The sequence below is a fragment of the Streptopelia decaocto genome (assembly GCF_964273445.1).
Source record: "Streptopelia decaocto genome assembly, chromosome: 6".
NCBI lineage: Eukaryota > Metazoa > Chordata > Aves > Columbiformes > Columbidae > Streptopelia > Streptopelia decaocto.
In genome coordinates this window covers 37,482,940-37,503,152 of record NC_138660.1, presented here as the reverse complement: position 1 = coordinate 37,503,152, position 20,213 = coordinate 37,482,940, and the positions used below count along the sequence as shown (strand labels likewise).

At 42.7% G+C, this 20,213-nt stretch overlaps 2 protein-coding genes across 5 annotated transcripts in view; both read right to left on the bottom strand.

Annotated features, from left to right (window-relative positions):
• Positions 1-1,562, bottom strand: part of KANSL1L (KAT8 regulatory NSL complex subunit 1 like) — a 64,094-nt gene extending 62,532 nt beyond the window's left edge. For 3 of the 4 annotated variants that reach the window (XR_014184275.1, XM_082055067.1, XM_082055066.1), the window contains exon 1: positions 1,350-1,479. The gene's annotated coding sequence lies outside the window, so the exon portion shown is untranslated. Of the gene's footprint in view, positions 1-1,349 lie in introns of all 4 variants that reach the window. The other variant, XM_082055068.1, reaches the window with a different exon arrangement.
• Positions 1,563-1,993: 431 nt separating this feature from the next.
• ACADL (acyl-CoA dehydrogenase long chain) lies at positions 1,994-18,634 on the bottom strand. The gene is made up of 11 exons (XM_082056820.1): positions 18,477-18,634; positions 16,489-16,650; positions 14,021-14,158; positions 13,414-13,578; positions 12,424-12,490; positions 10,911-11,075; positions 10,340-10,441; positions 8,951-9,064; positions 6,680-6,807; positions 4,344-4,430; positions 1,994-2,695 (listed from the first exon to the last, which is right to left on the bottom strand). Exons 1-11 carry the CDS (start codon positions 18,548-18,550, stop codon positions 2,602-2,604), a joined length of 1,296 nt encoding a protein of 431 aa, XP_081912946.1. The 5' UTR covers positions 18,551-18,634; the 3' UTR covers positions 1,994-2,601.
• Between the last annotated feature and the right edge of the window lie 1,579 nt (positions 18,635-20,213).

Sequence of the window (20,213 nt, the reverse complement as noted above, 5' to 3'; positions counted from 1 at the left end):
AACTGCTTCTGAATAGAGAATCATATATTATTTCCAACGTTATTACCATACCATCAACTAATTCCTGTTCAATCTATATCACATATTTGTAATGTAACATTTGAAGTCATTTTTAACACAGGCCTATATTAAACACTTTTTGTGGGACATGACAGGTGTCTCTGTAAGGAGGTTGTACATCTGCCTCTAATATTTACATCTGTAATACTCTTAGATCCATTGAAAGGTCTATATCAACACTTCAGTCTTTGAAGAGAGGGCCATAAAATGTGGTCTTAAAGAAAACCCATTCACCTCTTAGATACTAATTAAGATGACCGGAATTTAAACTCCCGAAAACACGTACACGATTTCACAATGTCAAATCAGGAAGGAGACCCTAAGGCATGCAGACCAGCTTTCTGAGCTGGTACACCTATTAGCATTATAGCCATGTTTTATCCTGTTTGATTTTTAATATTTCCTTTTCATTAAATTGAGCAGAAAAAGGAAATACTTAGCCTTTGACAAAAGGCACACTTCTGTCATTTGGTCACTGGATTTTCATTTTTTTCTTAAATTGGTTACTTTCCTTTTCATTGCTGAGGAGTACCGAGTACTTCAGCCACTGCTACTTTTTATTTTGGGAAACGCTTCAACATTTTGCAAACAGGGGGCTGATGCACACAGTCCCTTAAAAGACTCACTCGAGACCACACAAAAAAATCTCAGGGAAGGCTGAGGGATGCACCTGGACCCCAGCGGCTGGCCAGAGCTTGGCTATCTAAAGTATTCGGTTTTATTGAGTTAGTGGTGTGTAGTCTGGGAAGCCAGCTTGGTCAGGCAAAGGAATCTGTGGCAATCTTGTTCAGTCTGATTACCAGAGGGAAGTTTAAACCCAGGAATTAATTAAAAAAAATAAATCACACATGAGAATGTAAGTTAAAGCTTTCCACCCATCTACTGATGCAAACATTAAAAAAAAAAAAGTAGTGCAACCCTGGGAAGCAGCCTGCGCCCGCAGACCGCCCGGCACCCCCGGGCACGGCGGGGCAAGGCCAGCCCAGAGCGCCGCGCCCAGCAGGCCGGGCCGGGCGGGCAGAAAGCGGTGCTCAGAGAGCGGCGGGGGGAGGACAGGAGATCCCCTGCGAGCTACGCGGGACCGGCGGAGGCGGCCACAGCGCGGCCCTGCCCGCCGGCTCCGCCGCCTCAGCGCCGCGGGCCCCGCCCCGCGCCCCGACCGTTACCCCCCCGCCCAGCCCCCACCTCAGTCTCCTCCTCGCGCATGCGCGCCAGCGCTCGGCGGCGCTCCCGCCGCTCCCGCCACGGGAACCAACCGCCGCCCGGCCCCGGTTTCTCCCCCCCCTCACCTCGCACCGCGCCTCAGCGCGGCGCTCCCCGCTGGCACGCAGCGCCGGCCTGGCCGCCCGCGCCTGCCCCGCCAAGCCCCGCGCTTGCCTTCGCCCGCCGGCTTCTCCACAGCGGCGCTGCCGCGTCCGACCCGCGCGGCGCCCGGCGCGACTCCCACTGCCGCTGTTGAACAGTCCGCGCCCAGCTAAAGCGCAGCGCGGCGGGCGGGGCGGGGCCTCCCCGCGCACAGGGGCGGGGGCCGCGCCGCTCAGGGGAGGAGCGTGGCCAATCCGGCGCGCCCGGGGGCGGGGCTCGGCGCGGGGGCGGCCGCCCGCCATTGGCGGGGCGCCTGACGCGGGGACGGCGCTCCGGCCGCGCGCGCGCGCGTGCCTCTGCGGGGCGCGGCGGGAGGGGGAACGGCGGCGCGCGGAGCGTCGGGCCAGGGCAGCGGGGGGAGGCAACCGTCTAACTCCCACCACCAATAAACATTCCTTAAAATTTTTTTTTAATTTTTTTTAGCCTTTTTATTAGGGATAATAACTTGGAAATACGTGAAAATAGTCACCGGCAGCACCTTCCCTTCCTCAAACCTCCCCCTCAAAGCCCTGAGGTGAACAGTTCTGTCCCAGCTCTCCCTCAGGCTTTGAAGTAACGCAGACAACCGTGAGCTTGCATAGAAATGCTTTATTATATTTATTTGAACAAAGTAAGCAAAATAAGGCATTCTCGGTTAGATGTAAACATAGAGGTCAGTGGCATATGCCCCCTACAGCGAGTGGCTGCTGCACAAGTAAGCAGGTGTACACTAACGGCTGCAGAAGTTTCAAGTTCTGCTTTGACACAGTGATATTTGTTAAGAGGAAATACAAATTCAAAGTTACATTAACATTTAATTATTCTTTTTGTTAAGAACATGGCTTCTCTGAAGGGATTTGATTTGCAAAAGCACGAGTTTGATTCAATATGTCACCAAGTCTGAAAGACTGAGCTACCCATAATGTTCCAGACACAAAATTGCCTTTCATTACTAGAACTTCTGGAACTCAGAGAATTACTCTCTGTTGTCCAAAGATATTTAACTTGAAAGTAAATATTAAAGATCCTGCATATGAGCACACTGTTGTTATTAACGTTTTTGTTTTTAAATAGTGTCACTTTGTCACTTCCTTAAAATAATATACCACATTTTACTTACTTTCTGACACCTGATTTTATGCCATATATTAATATAACAGGATTCTAGAAGTCTCTCCAAAGTAGTGAGCATCCGCCCTAGTTGTCACTGACAATGTCTCTAGCAATAAGTTCTTTCATTATTTCATTGGTACCACCATAGATGGGCTGAACACGGGCATCCACAAAAGCTCTGAGGGAAAAAAAAAAAAAGATATTAAAAACAGTTCCTCAGAATGGACATACCATCAAAAGAAAAAGATACCAAGTTCCCTCTTCAAAGTTCCCTTCTTTCAAAGTATGCTGTTCCCATTTCTAAAGAGGTTCATATTTTCAAAGAGGTTTCGACTACCTAAAAAAATATTTCACCTTTCCAAGGTATTATGCCAAATTAGGCATTTGGTCAGTTATCTCTTCCCTGTTTATTTGTTTACATTGTAAAGTCTCCACTACCCTCCCTAATTAAACAAAAATAAAATAAAGCTCTATAAAACCAGACTCCTATCATTCCCTCCCCCCCTCTCCAAATTCTTGTTTTCCTCCTGTCCTCACATCACCTGAGCATTAACTCACCCTCAGGAGACCAAAGCCCCCACTCACCCACATCCTGCAGAACAGCACACCCGCATGAACTGCAAGACCCAGGTGCCTCACTGTTCGGAAAAAAACCCAACTCCTGCAGAGCCAAACTGATAATTATCATGGCAATTTGCTCATTAGCGCCTGGCCTGTCTGAGCCTGTCAAGAGGACTGCTAACAGTGCTGTCAGTTCTCTCTGAGGTGGGACTACAGCACCTTGGGAGGACAAGAAAAGTGCCAACAGGTTTCACATCAGCTGGCTGCGGGCTTCTGCTGACACCAGCTCCACTTGGGCCAGCAGCCGAAAAGCCACACAGCAACCAAACCATTTCCATCCCCGTGCTGGAACTGGCCCCAGCGCATGCACAGCTGGGTGACAGCACACAGGACACCGACAGTGTGCTTTTTTCCATCTTAATTCTGCTTCACATACAGCCCAGGAGCAACGCGGCATTCTCTGAAAACACGCACGTTGCTGAAACACAGGGGTAATAAAACCCTGTATGGACAACAAATGCATGTGCAGATAAGCAGGAGCTTGAGGACACCCTGAACAGGGTTTGCTGGCCTGCCTATTCAGTAAGATAGGGTGCAGAACACTCCCAAATTACACTCATTAAAAACATGCAGGAAAAAGTTATTTTAAAGCAACATTTCATCATCTAAATGAAATTTAAAAAAAATCTAAGTCTACTCAGTTAAAAAAAGAGTTGGTTATTTGCTTATGACAACTGCACAGCAGTCCTGTTTTTGCTATTTCTACTATTAGATTACACCTTTAAAAAAAAAAAAAAAGAAATAAAATAAAAACAGCACCAAAACTCTTCTTGGAGTGGCAAAAGGCATGTACACAAAAAGAAAGCACATCTTCACAGATAATACACAAGATTCAGGCTGACCAACAGGTTTTCTTTCCTTCATATGTATGCATTTCATTTTAAATAAAACATAAACTGCCTCCCCTGGTTTTTATTTTTACATTGCTTCTCTGGTTTTTCAATTAACATTTTATTCTATAAAAACAACTTCTATTTTGTGAAAAATACATAATAATTGCTCAACAGCTCATTAATTATTTGCAGAACCAAAACAAAGCCTTCCTGCAGACATCTGTACAGTAGATTGCCTTTCAATAAACATGATGGCAAAAGAAACAGTGAATCAGTACTAACACAAAACAACTGACAGTACACGTAAAGGAAGTACCTCAACTTACTTTGCTGGTAATCTTTCATCATTCGAGTTTGAAATGTTACACTTACTTTGCAATTGGATACTCCCACATGTACCCCCATCCTCCGTGCAGTTGCACACACTGAGTAGCTATGCTGTTTTGGAGATCAGAAGACCTTAAATGGTAAAAAAGAAATTTGTTTTTTAGAAGGATGTTATGCTGTGAAACATTACTAGAAATACAGGTAGGTTAGCAAGACAAAAATATAACCACACTTTTAACTCTATATTACTCATCTTAAGTGATGGCCATTAAAACACTTTATCTTATAAGGGACTTTTTTTCTTCCTGCATGATTGGTAAGAAATTAATACATTCAATTGAACAGTATTTAAGATTTGTTCTCCTTATGGCAGAGCTTTCAGAGGAGGAATTCTTGAAAACAGACAAGCTTGTTTACTCTTCCCACAGGCCAAGAGATTTCTTTTGTAAGTAGGCTGATATAGTCTCTCTTCTTATCAAATCCCTCAGCTGCATCATAAAAAATTAACAGCATCACAAGCTCACCCCCACTAGCAACACACCAGGATCTCTCTGAATAAAACCATCACCCGGGGATAATTTAGTTCCCTCAACAGATTTTATAGTTTTCTATTCTAAAAAACACTGTAAGTGTTAAACAGAATTGTCTATTGCAAAATATTCAATTATTTCATGATCTTAAAAATATTTAAAGGCATTTTGTTTCGTGAACCTTTCCGCTAGAATGTGACAGGTAACATGCCATTTACATTGATGTCCTGTATCTCAGCTTTTGGAAAGCTAAATACTTTATGCTATTTCAAACACTTGATGAAAATTAGATGAAAGAACCCATAGGATTTTAACTGCACTGGAAGTTCCAGCTAAAGCTGAAAGGCGTGAAAACCACCTTCTAAACATACAACTTTCAGAGTGGCGCCAGAAGAAAATGATGATTCAAGTCAATTGCTTCTCCCAGAATAACTTAAGAGCCATTTTCTCCAAACCACCCCCTGCCCTGGCTAGTTAAATCCTTACAGTTTATTACAGCAACTGTAAATCTGCAATGGTGAGTTACCACAACTGTCTTATTTTCAAATTAATTTAGCTACCTAATACAACCTGTCACCACAAAAATAAGACCTCCAGACCTTTTATCAGATATCAGGAAAGATGCACAAACCGACTTTTTAAAAAAAATGAACTGGAGGTTGTCTCCTGAAACACTAGGGAATAAAACAACTCTACATTCAAGCATTTTCTAGACCACCTAAGATTTGGAAGGGAGCCACAAGGACTCTATTAGGGAAAGGGGAAATCCACAACAAAGCATGGCACCAACATCTGGGAGGGCGGGAGAGTTTCAAATGCTTTGCTTTGGGAAATTTGTTGAGGAAGTCAGTCTGTATCTGAGCTGGCACTGCTTGTTTCCTCCTCCTCAAAACTGAATGCCTCTGCTTATGTACCTGGTACTTCTAGGTAATCAGTGCCAGGAGTAGCACTCAATCAAAACCCTTCCTTTCACTGTAAATATTCTCCGTGGATTCCCTTAGTACTCTCTGCTAATTTCCTCTGTACTTATTTTTACAAGTCTAGAATATGTAAACATGTGCATCTTCCATAAAATTAGCTCTTAATGTCTGATGTGCTCCTTCTCCCCTCTTTGCAAGCAAAATAAAACTGTACAAATTCATGTGCCACTATCTCAGATCTACTACTCATCCAGCTTTCTCTGCTTAAACTTAAGTTAACAGATAACACCACCAAGTATAGGGAGAGGGAGGAGAAATTGTGGCCAATAAAGGAAAGAACTGCTTAGTCTCAGATACAGCAACAGCTGTAGCAAACTATTTCTTCCCAAACGTCAAAAACTGGGTGGGCCAAACAGCTATTGCTAAATAACAAACTGAAAAGTATCATAGGAGCTTCAAATAAACCTGTGCTTTACGAAAACCCCAAACACCCCCACAATAAAAAAAAAAAAACAAAACCACACTACACCACGCACAAAACAACAACAAACAAAACACGCCCCTCTCTCCCCCCAACCACACGACAATTTGCAACAGTATTTTTTTTTTTTTAATATCAATGAAATACTCATTTTTTCTTGAAGGTAAAGCTGAGTCCTGATCTTACTATTAACGGAAACCTGTTTTAAAAGCATGCTATTACTCTGAAATCGATCTCTTAAACTGACACTGGTTTGCAATGTAGCTAAGACTTCTGTTCACAACATGATTGATTTTAAAGCTAGTTGTCTCTTGTTAGAAGCTGACAATGTAATTATTAATCAGATAGTACTTTTATCTTTTCATTAGATCTGAGCAGTTCGGTGTTTTTATCGTTAGATTCCCGTCACGATCATACAAGCAACATTTCCAAATTACTTTAGCCACATACCAGTACTTCGCCATGGAAGCTGTGGGGGAGTCCAGACGTTTATCTGCATGCAGCTGCAAACAGTTGTCCATGAAAGCTCGGCCCACGCAAATCTGGGTTTTCATTTCTGCCAGCTTGTGCTGTACAGTCTTTATTTTGCAAGTGAATGGAGGAGGCAGAGGAAAGAAGATCAGAAGTAGTACAGTTTTTAAGTGATATCTGAAGCAGAAAATGGAGCATTTTCTGCAGTGCTTTCTGTTAGAAATCCATTTCAAACAACTCTGGCTCTATACATTGGAAGGCAACTTGTTTTCTATATAATTATGTCTTTACCACTCTTATTAGAAAAATTTACTGGCATTTACTTCTCAACCCAACTCAAAACATGACCTTAGGAGAAAAACCCCAAGAGCCTGAAAACACAAATTCCTAGAGAGCACAAGGCACTGGGTGCTCTGCCACCTCCACTCCCCCTTGTGGGGAAATGTCCTTGTACTCTGCAGAGCCACCAATCTCCCCAGTTACTAATAACATTTCCTCATCTATTGGATGCATTTTTCTATGTATTCCGTTCTTCAGAGTTTAAGTCACAAGCAAAACCAAAGGAAACTTCAGACTAAAATCTAGCTATCAGAAAGTTTTCAAACACTGACTTCTGTCAAATTGGAGAAGTTTCTAGATTGAAGAGGTAAAAATCCATCACCAAGGTTATATAAATCCAGACCAGGCAAGCATTCGATTGTCTTCTTGTAATTTGGTCAGGAAGGGGACAAAAATACCACCCAGTAACAATTTTTTTTTCCTGATCTCATAGTTCTAAGATTGTATATAAAAATTCTTGCTTCTCTTGACAATAAATATAATTGACCAGTCTACTATTATTACAAATAAAATATTTTATTTCAAACACTGTACTGTGGCATGGCTAAATTAATTAGGCAAGGCAGAACTCTAATTAGAAAGGATTTTTGATTATATGCATACTAGAGTCATCAGCAACAAAAAGGAAACTGGAAAAGTATGCAGAAATTGATTATTTTGGCAAAAATATACTTTTCAAGTTTATTGGCCAGCTGGTGGTTGGCAGTGCGTTAGACTAAAAAAAGATTATTGTGGTGGTCTCTGCAGCGTCAACTTCAACAATTAGGAAGTATTGCTTGCCTACTTGAAAAAAGGTAAAATATATTTCTTTTGTTAAAGCTTCACACTGCACATACTAAACTATCTGGAATTATGGATTTCTGAATGTTAACTTTAAAACCACATGAAGAACATAATTTCCTGAAAGATACCTAACATTTCAGCCTCAAAAGAGCCCAATTCTGCTGCTGTTCACAACAACTAAAGATCTGATTTTGGTAAAGGAAGTTTCAAGACTTTGAAGTGGAGGAAGCTTTTTTAATTATTTCAAAAATATATAGAAAAAAAAGCAGCCAACATTCACTAACCCACGTGACTCACTTCTGTTCTATAAACCAAACGTGCAGGAGCTTGGTTGGTGTGCTTCAGCCATAACAGCTAATGTGGTTTTCAGGGCAACTGTAACATCGCAATACTGTGCAAAGCAACATCTGTTTTATGACCGCAACTAAGGAGCGTAGGCATGAACGTTTCAAAACACAATTAACTACCACTGTCAGGAGTGCAGTGCGCTCTCAGAGGATGACCCAACAGTTTTATACACAGTCACTGAAATAGCCAGCTAGCTGCTAGCTGAAGAATGTTGTGACGACACCCACAAAGCTGAATACAAACTCCTCTGTGGACATTCAGGCAGGAAGGTCACTGCTTGGGAGGCCGCACCAGCATTACAGTTCATTTATCTGCAATGCATTATATGCAGAAGAATGCAGCATCCACACATGTACCAAGTTTTACTGCAGTCTGTAGGATTCCATGCAGATACAGAAATACATGCAGGTGTAACAGGCCCTGGGACCGGGACCTCTGCCAGGAAAATGCAAGCCTAAGAGCAACAAGAGATTTTTTTTTTCTCCATCACCAGGAAAAGTTTCTGCCTGCACATTTGACTTCCAAAAGCAGCACTGCTGGGAGGCATCTAACTGAATTGTAAAATACATACATTAAGGCTTTTGTGGTGGTATTTTTTTTTCTTTCAAAAATGAACCATGGGCATGGCAGCAAACAACAGCTGCAGTCCAAGGGTGAAACCTGTGTAAATAGTTCTTAGAAAACAGCCCAGTGATTTTCATTTACTCACTATTCTGCACACACAGATGTAAAACAGATGCACACTGGAATCTGTATGCAAGTCTCTCAGTTCAAACTCACCTGCAAGTGTGCAATTGTCTTTCCAAAAGCTTTTCTTTGTTTCACATAATTCCTTGTTTCTTCAAACATGAATTCGCAGCCAGCAAGAGCCATATCAGCAATTAGTAGTCTTTCCTTTTGAAACACAAATTACAGAATCCAGTTGAATGAATCCTACATTTCTCAGTATCAGATGCACAACTGGGAAACAGATGTTCAGTGATGTTCATTAAGGCAGGGGGGCAGAAATCACACTAAGTATCAAACCAGACACACTGCATTACTGAAATTAATGAGTGGGACAAATGTCTTACTGCCTGAAGCTCACTTTAAAGTCTTTTCTAGGGTAACGTCCTATCAAAACAATGATCCAAAAATAGCTACAAATCAACCACAGGACTCTTACTGACTGAAAAATTCACATCAAATTCCATTTCAATTACTGTTTTTCACTGCTCAGTTTAAACAACAACTGTATTTAACAATTTCAAGAGAACACCTCTAGAAAAACAAAACCTAAAAAAAAATAACCTGGCTGTTTTTTTCCTTCCTCATAACATGCTGAAAAACAAACTAAGAACAGAACAACTATTTGTAGTACCATAAAAATCTGATGCATCACGTTGAACCTGTTCATGAGTGCATTTATTTCTTTAAATCAGTGAAATATTTTCTTTGATCCGGTTTCATATTTACTTACAGTATAAAATTAATTAAACATGCTCTTTACCAAATGAGGCAAACACAAAGTCATAGATTTGACAAAGCACAGTCACATTTTGAACAACCACACTGCCTCTTTGTCCTTGCAAATAATTCCAAAACTTCACAAACTAAGTCATAAACTATTATTTCCACTAGCAAGGTATTTCAGTAACTACACAATTTCTTTGCTGTATGGACAGAGTTCCTTGCATCTTTAATATGCTTCTATGGGTAGAAAAGCTAGAACAGCAGCACTTGCTTGTTCCTTTAATGTCCAATGCAGAGACCTCCAAGCTATATTTAATTTACTAAGCAAAGTGGTTCCATGCTAGAAGTATACAGGAAAACTGTGGCATGTTCTTTTAAAAACACTACCCTAAGCTCAGGTTCTTTCACAGCTGGTCTGCTGACTGAGAGATCTATTACCAGCTCTCAGCTGGTGAAGTATCAACATTTTTACCAATGCCCCCCCCCCGCCCCCCCCCCCAAAAAAAAAAAAAAAAAAAATCACACTTTTAGCACAAGAAACTGTACTTCAGTTAAAAAGTAGCAGTGCTAATAAAATACTGCTTACAGGTATCCCAATTGTGAGCCCAAGGTGGCTCCTCATGATACATAGTCTTCAAAACTAAGGCAGATTCTTGCAATGACAAAAGTTGCCTCTCTATTCTTCCTACAGACAGCAAATACTGACGTTCCTCTTACCTGAGGGAGCTCTGCCATCAGATAATAGAAGCCTTTGTTCTCTTTTCCAAGCAAGGCACTGGCTGGCAACCGCACATCTTCGAAAAACAGCTCTGCTGTGTCCTAAGAGGATTTTAAATGCAACAGTTTATAGCCTGACATCCTCACCTCTTAATTTCACTTCTTTTGCCCTATTTGATTTTGATATTGTTCACTTTAACTTGAAATCATAGAATTATTTAGGTTGGAAGGGTTCTCCAGAGGTCAACTAGTTTATCTCCTACTCAAACCAGCTCCAGCAAATCAAGTGGCTGAGTATCTTGTCCAGTTATGCTTTCCAATGATGAAGGCCCCACAACCTCTCCAGGTCTCCGTTCCAGTATCCGATCACTTTTGTGGTTATTTTTCTTTTTTTCTTAATATCTACTTAAAGTTTTTCTTAATGTCCCTCTCCACTCCCCCTTTCACTGTGCTCCTCTAAGAAGAATCTGTCTCTACCACGTCTACAGCCATCCATTAGTAGCTAAAGATGCCAATAAGATCCTGTCCCTTCCACCAAGTCTATTATGTGTCAGGGGTTGTATGAACTCACTTGAGCTTTCAGACCAATTTTTTGCAGCTTGCGTCCTTTGATGAAACCTTTTGTTCCATTTTCCACCAAAAAAAGGCTGATCCCATGAGCAGGAGATCGGGCCTCCCGGTTTGTAATTGCAACCACGATCACTACATCACTCATCCAACCATTAGTGATGAATACCTGTAAAAAAAAAAATGCAAACTGGAATAAAGCACCAAGCTAGGTGGATGGAATTTAGAAGAGGTCAACAAGCAGCAGAAAGAAGAATTGCATTGACACTTTCACAGGTGAACTGAAAGGCAAGGTTTTAACATCCAGAATTTGAAACTTTGAGTTAAGAATTTTGAAGCAAGGCACACTGAAGCAGGAATTAGTTTGAGAAGAATCGTGTGGGTCAGAAGTGTCAAAGAATGTATGTATCTGTTTCTTTTGTCTGTCCCATGATAAAGAAGGAATATAGATATTAAATGAATAGAGAAGCACTCTTTTCTAGAAATTAAATTAGCAGGATATAACATGCAAAGCCATCAATGGCTTCTTGTCACAACTGTTTACTGTAATTCTGTGGAATGACTCATGAGCTTGCCAAAATGATCCACCTGAACTCCAGCAAAAAGAAATGAACTGTCTGTCCTGCTTGGCTGCAATTGCGCAGCTTTAGCAAGTATCCTTTTGAACACCTGTACATACATATTTGCTTGCACACATCCTCACCACTTGAAGTTCTGCTAAGGCCAGAAGTCTCTATCAGTACCGTGTTACCATAAGAGTACTAAAGAAGTGGGTGAGAAAGAAGACTCAAACATTTCACAGCTTCAAGAAAACCCCTGTTGAACCCATGCTTTCCTTTTAACATTATCTCTAGCTTCTTGCCTTTTTTTTTTTTTACAACAATGAAAGATGAGGTTAATGCTGGCAGCTTTGCAACAGCTTGACAACACACTCGAAGCTTGTGACACTCATGGTTTTTTTTCCTCCTAACATGACCAGCAGGCTCCTGAATAAAGATTCCACAGCTTGCATTGGGGCAACAGAAGTTTATACTCAGGCCCCAAAAGATTTCACAGTGGTTGTATATGTATTTTGTTGTTCAACATCAGTACTAAAAAACAGCACTGGTCCTGCTGATACTATGCAGGACTTCCCCCCAACCCCCACACTTTTCTTCCCAGTTTAAGAGGTAATAGGCCTCTTGATAGGGTTATTTAAAAGCTATGAAAAAGAACCCACTCAAGCCCCTCCATACACTGGTCTGTAAATTGCCAGAAACAGAAATACCTGAGCTCCTACAAAAAAAGTTACTGGGAAAAAAAAGAGACAACAACAAGAAACAAACAAACAACAAACACAAAAACAAACAAAAAAACCAACCAACCAACCAAACAAAGCCCAAAACCAACATAACCCACAAAAATACAGAAGTGAAAGTACTGGGGGGAGATACCAACAGTGGTGTACATCCTTCACTGTCTAAATGCATTCATTTCCCAAATCCTGTGAGTGGTATGTATTATGTCTGTTCACTTACCTTACTCCCATTAAGAATCCAGTCACTTCCATCCTTCTTTGCATATGTTCGTATTCCTTGCAAGTCACTAAAACAAAATTCAAAAGGTTCTTCAAGAAACCATTCCAGAAGCTGCAAATTATATCTTGAATTCTAGCCAGTATAAAATAGATTTTATGTCGTTCAGGCACAGGCTCAGTGAAAACACATGCAAGGATAGTGAAACATGATGAAACAGATTAGAATATAACACAGAAACCACAAGTACACTGTGGGAATGGATCACAAATCTATGCAATTGTACAAGAGCAGGAGGTCCCATTTTCATGTATGTGCTTGTGGAAGGTGGTATAATAAAAGCACTGACACCAACAGGTCAGCATCCCCTTACGCCACTATGTCTTAGATGACAAACACTGGACAAAACCACACCCTCTAAGCAAGGTCAATCCTGATGAGGAGGTTCTGCAAAAAGCAGCTGGCAATATCTACCATTTGTAGAAGCATGACAACAACAGGCTTTGCTCTTCACCTGTCCCTCTGTTTTGGAAACTGGCCACATCAGCTGTGCCTACTCGTGCTGTTGGCCCTTCAGTAATGATGGGCAAGGAGGGACATTTCTCTGCTTGAAAGGATTCAAATGAAAGAAAATAACAAAAGCTAAGAGTAAAGTCAAGCCCTCTGTACGGAGGTATGTAATTTTCTCTTCACTGTTTCATATGTTCACATGACAAGTAAGCTACTGACTATAACTTTGGACTATAAAAGGAAATACAAAGCATATTTGCCCACATTAGGACAACAGTGAAATGGACTCTGAACAAGTATCTTGAACTGACAAAGCTGTAATAAAGTAATCCATAAAAACAGTTGGTTTTGAGGTACTGCCTAATCTAGGGTACTGTCTAGTCACTAAGATAACCATATAACCAGGAAGGTCAGGAATTTGTTCACTGAGAACATTATGTGCTGTCTACTGATTTAAGACCATTGTTTCAACGTTTAGCTTACCTGCCAGCCCCAGGTTCTGTCATGGCAATAGCTCCAATACACTTGCCTGCAACCATTTGAGGGATAAAGCGTTTAATCTGTTCTTCGGAGCCATAGTTTGCAATGTAGGGCATAACTATATCTGAATGAAGGCTGAATCCTGGGCCAGTACAGTTAACATACATCCTTGGGGAGAGGAGGGGGAAAAAGAAAAAAGCTCAGAGGTACTACAAAGATTTTAACACTGAACTTTACACAGTTCCAACAGAAGCAACTAAGAAGAATGCCCTGTCACACAAGTCTCAGACATAATCTGAGCTTGTGGCACTTACACTGTTATTTATAGGATGTACTTTTGCAGCCAAATGAGTGTATAATGTACCAGAGTAACTAAAATGCTTCCACCAGCCACAAAGTCCTAACAGTGGAGCACAATGACATTTTGTTACTTAAACAATCACCGAGAATACTTAAAATAGGAGGGATTTACAGATGTCTAAACTATCATTTCCATGAGAAAGATAACACCATTTTCTGTAAGCAAATATATTCCACGATGAGGACCTCTTAGGGGAAAACGTCTCTTGATAGCATCACTTTAATTCTTCCTGAAACGTCTAGTACTTACTGCTCCTCCCAGACCACAGCTGAAGAAAGAATATCTCCTCCGATGCCTCCATGTTTTTCAGCGATAGCAACACCCAGCAAACCGTGCTGTCCAGCCTTTTCCCAGAGCTCCCTGCTCACCTGCCCATCCTTCTCCCATCTGCAAAATGAACACAAGAACAGTCACACAATAAATACCCCACGTGCTACTGTTTATTTGTCATGGCTGCTGCTTTACACTAGAGCACCTGCAGCTAGGTTTCACTGCACAGGAAGAAGCTTTCAGCCTCAGATGATGTGTAGGGTAACAGAGACAATTGTATTTCCCAGCTAAGAAGTGGGGGCTTAATAATAGGTTTTCTATTCTTCAAGTCCACAGATGCTACTGGCTTTACAGGGGCACCAACTGTGCAACAGGTTTAAACTCCTGCTTCCAATATACAACCTGACATCTCTTTAAGCCTTGTTATGGAAGGCAGTGCTGCCTATTGGTCTGAGTACCAGACTGGGATTTAGGAGATTAAGCCACAACCATCTGGATAATTACAAGCAGGTCTTTATCTTCCTGACATGCCATTTTCCCCATGTACAAAATGGGCATAATGCATCAGTATCTTTTGTGAAAGATTTCAACTCTATCAATGAGAACTGCTTTATAAGAACCAAGCATTAACACATTAGTAACATTTATATAAAATTGGGTCCCTATGAACTTATTACAAGGCAGAACCATATATTTGTGAAGTACTGCTTTAAGGTGGTTTCAAATTTGTAAATAGATAGTTGAGGATTGTTTGCTGACAGTTTGCAGACTTTAACACCACAGGAATCACTTATTCTTGGAAATATAGTGCCTCTTTATGGAGTCTGCCAGTTCAATAGAAAATTGGATGACCATTAATGGCACAACACAGGTTTTCTTTTAATGTTACTTTTTTTTTAACCACAATTTAAAAATTATATGGTAGACAGATTATATCAGAAAGACTCCTCTGACACAGATGTGTGCAGTAGAGCTATACCATAGCACTTTATCCACAGTTAATCAAGTATCTTATTCTACATATTTAAGCTCATTCCCAGGGCTTTCACTCCTACACTGGAAATCTTAAAACAAATCTCTTTTGTGACCATCTTTGCTTCTCCCTCCCACTTTCTGGGCCATTCCTGCCTCTGCTTCACCAACTGCCAAAGCTTCTCCTCCTCACGATAATCCACAACTGCATTAGCTGATGCCACACGTGTCCCTGGACATCAGCCCAGCCTATTAAGCCCCTGTGGCCGAAGCTTCATTGTTTACTTGAAAGGTATGAGAACAGAATGGTTCATAGGTCCCCGAAGTGACGCAAGAACACAAGTCCAACTTGTTTCAGCCTCTCTAGCTAATCGTTGTGTCAGCAAGCTCGCAAACTGGATCTTCAGTAACCTCAAGCAGAATCAGTACCTGTTCACAAACAGCACAAGTCATTCTAACAAAAGATGAGGGAAAACATCTGTTTTTGTGGACAGAATATGACTGTACAGCGGAAGAGCATACTACTTTGAGGTCTTGGTTTGAGGATGAAAAAAAAAACGAGCTGGCAATGACCCTGATGTAAGTTGTTTCCACTGCCTCCCACTGTTCCTTTCTGCCTCAAAGATACAACATCCCACTCAATCAATTGTGCCATCTCAACTGTTTGTGGATACACACTGGGAGCTGCATCAGGAAACTCATCTAGCAGTGTGATTTAAAAATAAGCCCTTTACTACCCCCCAGTGTTTTCACAGGGATACTCTTCAAGTAAAGTAAAAACTACTTAAAACACTACTGCAGCTTAATGCTTTCTGTTCAAAAACACATTCTGGGTTCATTTCTTTTCTTTCCCCAAGTATAAAGTGATTGGATATTGCTAAAACAAGGGCAAAAAACATCCTCCAGCTTTAACTCAATAGAAACACGTCTGCTCTGTGCAGAAGACCACACATATTTCCACAGAAGCAAAAATGACATTTTGTGCAAGTTTTTTGGTAATCTGTAAACCAGCTTAACATACTATGTGTAGTATATTTACAAAATCCACTGCAACATAACCTAGACACAATGTCAAAGCTTTTTAGACGACAGCAGTGTGATAGCATGGCAACAGGTTTGTCTCCCTAACTCTATCCCCAGGACGCTGGCGTCAGAGTTAATACATACAAGCAGGGGATACTTTCACTGCAGCTCTGTAAACTGCATTTCTCTGCCCCTAGACCTGAGGAGGCCAGACTGCCAACACTGAAGCTCAAACAACGCAGTGAATTTTTATTATGGGTGATTTTTTCTTTTTCTCACATATGACTTCCATAGTCAGATTTGTTTTAATTAAGTACACTTGGAATAGAAAACTCGTAAATGAAAACACATACCCTGTTTATCCTGTCATATTACGAGTAATGCCCCCAAAAACACTTTTGGGGAAAAAGTGCATATTATTTGGCAAAGCAGAATGTTAAGAGCTAACTTACTCTGCATGAAAAGGCAGCACTTCTTCCTGAAAGAACTTCCTGGCACTCTCCCTGAAAATATCGTGGTCTGACGAGAAGATCCTCCGAGTGCCTATATCAATCAAACTTTTAGCAGAAGATGGTTCCAGGCGCTTTGTGCTATGCTGTTCTGCTTGCTGAGCACTAAAACAGACAAGTGAAAGCATCCATTAGGACACAGCATCCCCATTTATATAATTCATTTTAAAATAAAGGAAACATGTTGTGAAACATAGTTCGCATCCCAAATCTAGCACACTGCTAGGTCCAAAGGACACCCATACTAAATATAAACACCCAACATACACTGTACTTCACTGGACTGTGAAAGCAGGTAAAGCAAGACTGGTTTGCCCCTAACACTTCAAATAACTTAAAAACAATACTAACATTCATAGGTGAGAGAATAAAGTTTTGCTTCATTAGAGATGCTAAAAATCATAATTGTCTCCTCCTCCCACCACGCAACCTCCAACATGCAATTCAGCTCAACTGAAATTGCAGAGGTAACTTTTTTAACAAGTAAATTTTTTTGGTGGGTTTTGTTCATTCTGTACCTGCTCCCAGAAGCCCCAATATTGCAAATCCACGACACTGAAAATCCACACGCTCAAAAGTGAGTACAACATAGATCTGCATGCTCTGAAGGCTGCATTATACTCTGCATTATTGTGTATATCTGCATAGTTCTAAACTTGAAAATCATACTTTCTAATTAATTCTTTCAGTATTTTTGTTGTACAGGAAGGATGATCCTCCCAAACTCTGATAAAAATATACGTAAAAATAAAATGCTTCTTTAACAAAAAACAAACAAACAAACAAACAAACAGCAACCCAACCTGAAACAGTGGTAAATGTGAGTAGTTGAAACCACACAGGAAGTATAATTACAGGAAGATAACAAGGAAGGCTTTAAAGCTTTTGTAGGGATTCAGAATGTCAAGGATGACATACTAGTTTAGGGATGAAATGAAAATTCACTTATTTGTTTCTTAGATTTGCTTACATTCTTACATTACAAACTCCCCTAACAACTGGGGTTCTTTGACTTGCTTTTGGTTTATTGCCACAAAATATCAGAAATTTTAAATACAGGAAAGGCAATTGTTGTTCCTTTCTCAAACTACTTAGTTCACCTCTCCTCAGTTTTCCCAGCATGGCAATTCTGCAGAGTCCCACAGAGCTTACCTGAGCCTACACTTATTTACCTCGTTACTGAGACAAAGGTCTTTATTTATTGCCGCACAAAATTACATTCTTCTTGGTGCAAAGGATTAAACGCCCCTGAAACACAAACTCTATTTAATCTTAGTGATGTTGGGAAGAAATGGGCTACTGTAACTTACTTGTTCCATATTTTGTACCCTCAAACACAGAGTTTTCGCGCTAGGCACACACTGACTCTCTCAAAAGCTTCAGCATGTTTTTAAAGCTGCTTAAGATGACTTTTGGATTTATTTAAGACCACCCTTTTGTTTAATTGCAATTCCCAGCCCATCTAGCGCTCAAGGAATGGCCGGGCTACCCCTTCACGCCAACCACGGCCCCACGAGACACAACTCGCAGGCCAGAGAAGCGTGAGCGCGACCCTGCGTGTCTGCCCCCCGAGAACCGCCTCGCCGAGCCCCGGCGCCCGCGGTGACCGCGCTGCCCAGCACCTGCTGCCTCCGCGGGACGCGGCGTCCCCGGGCGCGGCCGGGAAGTGGAGCAAAGGTCGGGCCCGTCACGGGGACGCGCGGGGGCTCCCAGACCCGCCAGGCGCGGGGGGTCGGGGGGCTCCCAAACCTGCCGGGCACGGGGCGCCACCCAGCCCCCAGATGCTCCCCGCAGTGGGGACCCAGGTGCACATATATGCACCCAGGTACCCCCCGCCTCGCCCTGCCCGGCGCACACCCGCCTCCCCACCCGCGCCTCAATCGCCCCAGCTCCGGCGGTGCCCACCAGCGCCGGCCCTGCGCCCCGCTAACCTGGCCGGGGCAGAGAAGGACCGCGAGCCGGCGGCACACACCAAACCCCGCAGGCGAAGTAAGCGCGCCGCCATCTTGTGCCGCAGCGGGACAGGGCGGAGTGGGGCGGGGCGGCCCTGGTGTCACAACCCCCGGAGGACATGGGGACCCTCGCCCCCTTGTGGAGCCGCGTTGTAAGGCCAGTGGGTTGGTGACGTTATTATTAATTTGTTATTATTGTTTTCTTTCCGGGTCGTGGCAGCTTTTGGCTTCCGTCAGTGTTGCTCTTCTCCTCACTTTGTGTGGTGAGAGGATTTCTGCTGACCAAAGTCTTTCGCAACACGCACCGCTGCTCCCACCTTCCTGCAGTTGTAAATCCCATCTAGTACATCGGGTCTTACGACAGGATTATGATGAAATATCTGTATTACTATTATTTTTCTAAGGCACTTTTGAAATCACGCCACAGAGGGGAGCGGGAACAAAGGAGGCTCGAGCACACCCATAACGAAGGGAATTGCGCACTCGGGGCTCCCGCCTTTGCCGTCGTTCCTTCCAGGGGCGGCACCAGCGGGGGTGCCCCGGGGACAAGGCTGTCACCCATCCCCAGCCCGGCTTTTGGGGGGCCTGATGTCCCCAGCCCTAGCGAGGGACCGGGCTAGGAACGTGAGTTCCCTTCCCCGTCCCTCGGGGTCCACGTTCAGGGTCCATTTTGCGGGCAGGACGGGCGGTCGCTGCCTCCCGGTGTCCTGCTCCCCGGGAGGAACCCACCACACACACACAACCTCCTGGCGCCGGTCGGTTTTAATTTGCAGAACCTGCACACCAAAATCTTTTAGGGCTCTTCCACTGAGAACGGAGCTCCTATCTGCTTCCTGTGCCGACAAAACCTTGAGATGGAAACTGACCAGGAAACAGATGTTGCCCATCGGCATTGCGAGGACGATGGGGTTAAAACGACATACAGTCCCCATCAATGGGATTTTAGGTGCTTTCCTCACTCCCCATGTTGGGGAACCTTAAGGCGTTACCTTCTGGAGTTCATGAGATGGCACAAAAAGTGAGTTTTGAGCCTTGATGTTTGCTGAGGAATAAAACAAAAGCTGGAAAACAAGGCTGTTATGACTCAAAAACACAAAGCAGATTGGCCCAGGAGATATTTTTCAATATCTTGTCATTTTAAAACTAATAATTTACTGGGAGGTGAATTGTGTGCAACAGAGAGAATTCCTGTGTTTTGGGTGCTTCTGTATATTGATGAATACATTAAGGTGTTGTGATTTTTTAAGAGACACAAAGATATCTTTCTTTTGCTCAGTCCCGTTTCAGCTCTAGTGTTCCTACAGCCTAAGCCAGAAGATGGCACTACACGAATAGCTATTCCTTACATCTACCCGCCTGAAAGGAGTCTTGCCTCTCCGAGGGTGCGTGTGTTCTCTGTCTGTCATATTGACGATGCAGAGAGCTGTCTGTTTGTCTGTACTTACAGCCAGAAGCACCCGCATTACAAAACCAGTTGCAGCCTGAAAACTTGTAGCATTTCGTCATTTGGGAGTCTCATCTCGTATTAGACAGGAGGAAACCACACAGGAGCAGTTGAGAGGGAAGAAGTAAAATGGATTTAGATGGGAATTACCGAGTTTGGGTGCCTGAAGGTAAGGTTTGGGTGTGCTTATGAGGTCCCATCAGGTAGAGCCTCCTGGGGAGTGCTGTCCTTGGGCTGGCATAGGCTCCAGGGTGAGCCCAGCACCTTGCTGT

What these genes read in the sequence shown, in the direction of transcription:
- ACADL (XM_082056820.1), bottom strand. Translation starts at nt 18,550, where the DNA reads ATGGCGGCGCGCTTACTTCGCCTGCGGGGTTTGGTGTGTGCCGCCGGC. An exon ending in TCCTTCTCTGCCCCGGCCAG is followed by an intron (nt 16,651 to 18,476) that starts GTTAGCGGGGCG and finishes TGTCTGTTTTAG; the next exon opens with TGCTCAGCAAGCAGAACAGC. An exon ending in GGATTCTTAATGGGAGTAAG is followed by an intron (nt 11,076 to 12,423) that starts GTAAGTGAACAG and finishes TTTTTTTTACAG; the next exon opens with GTATTCATCACTAATGGTTG.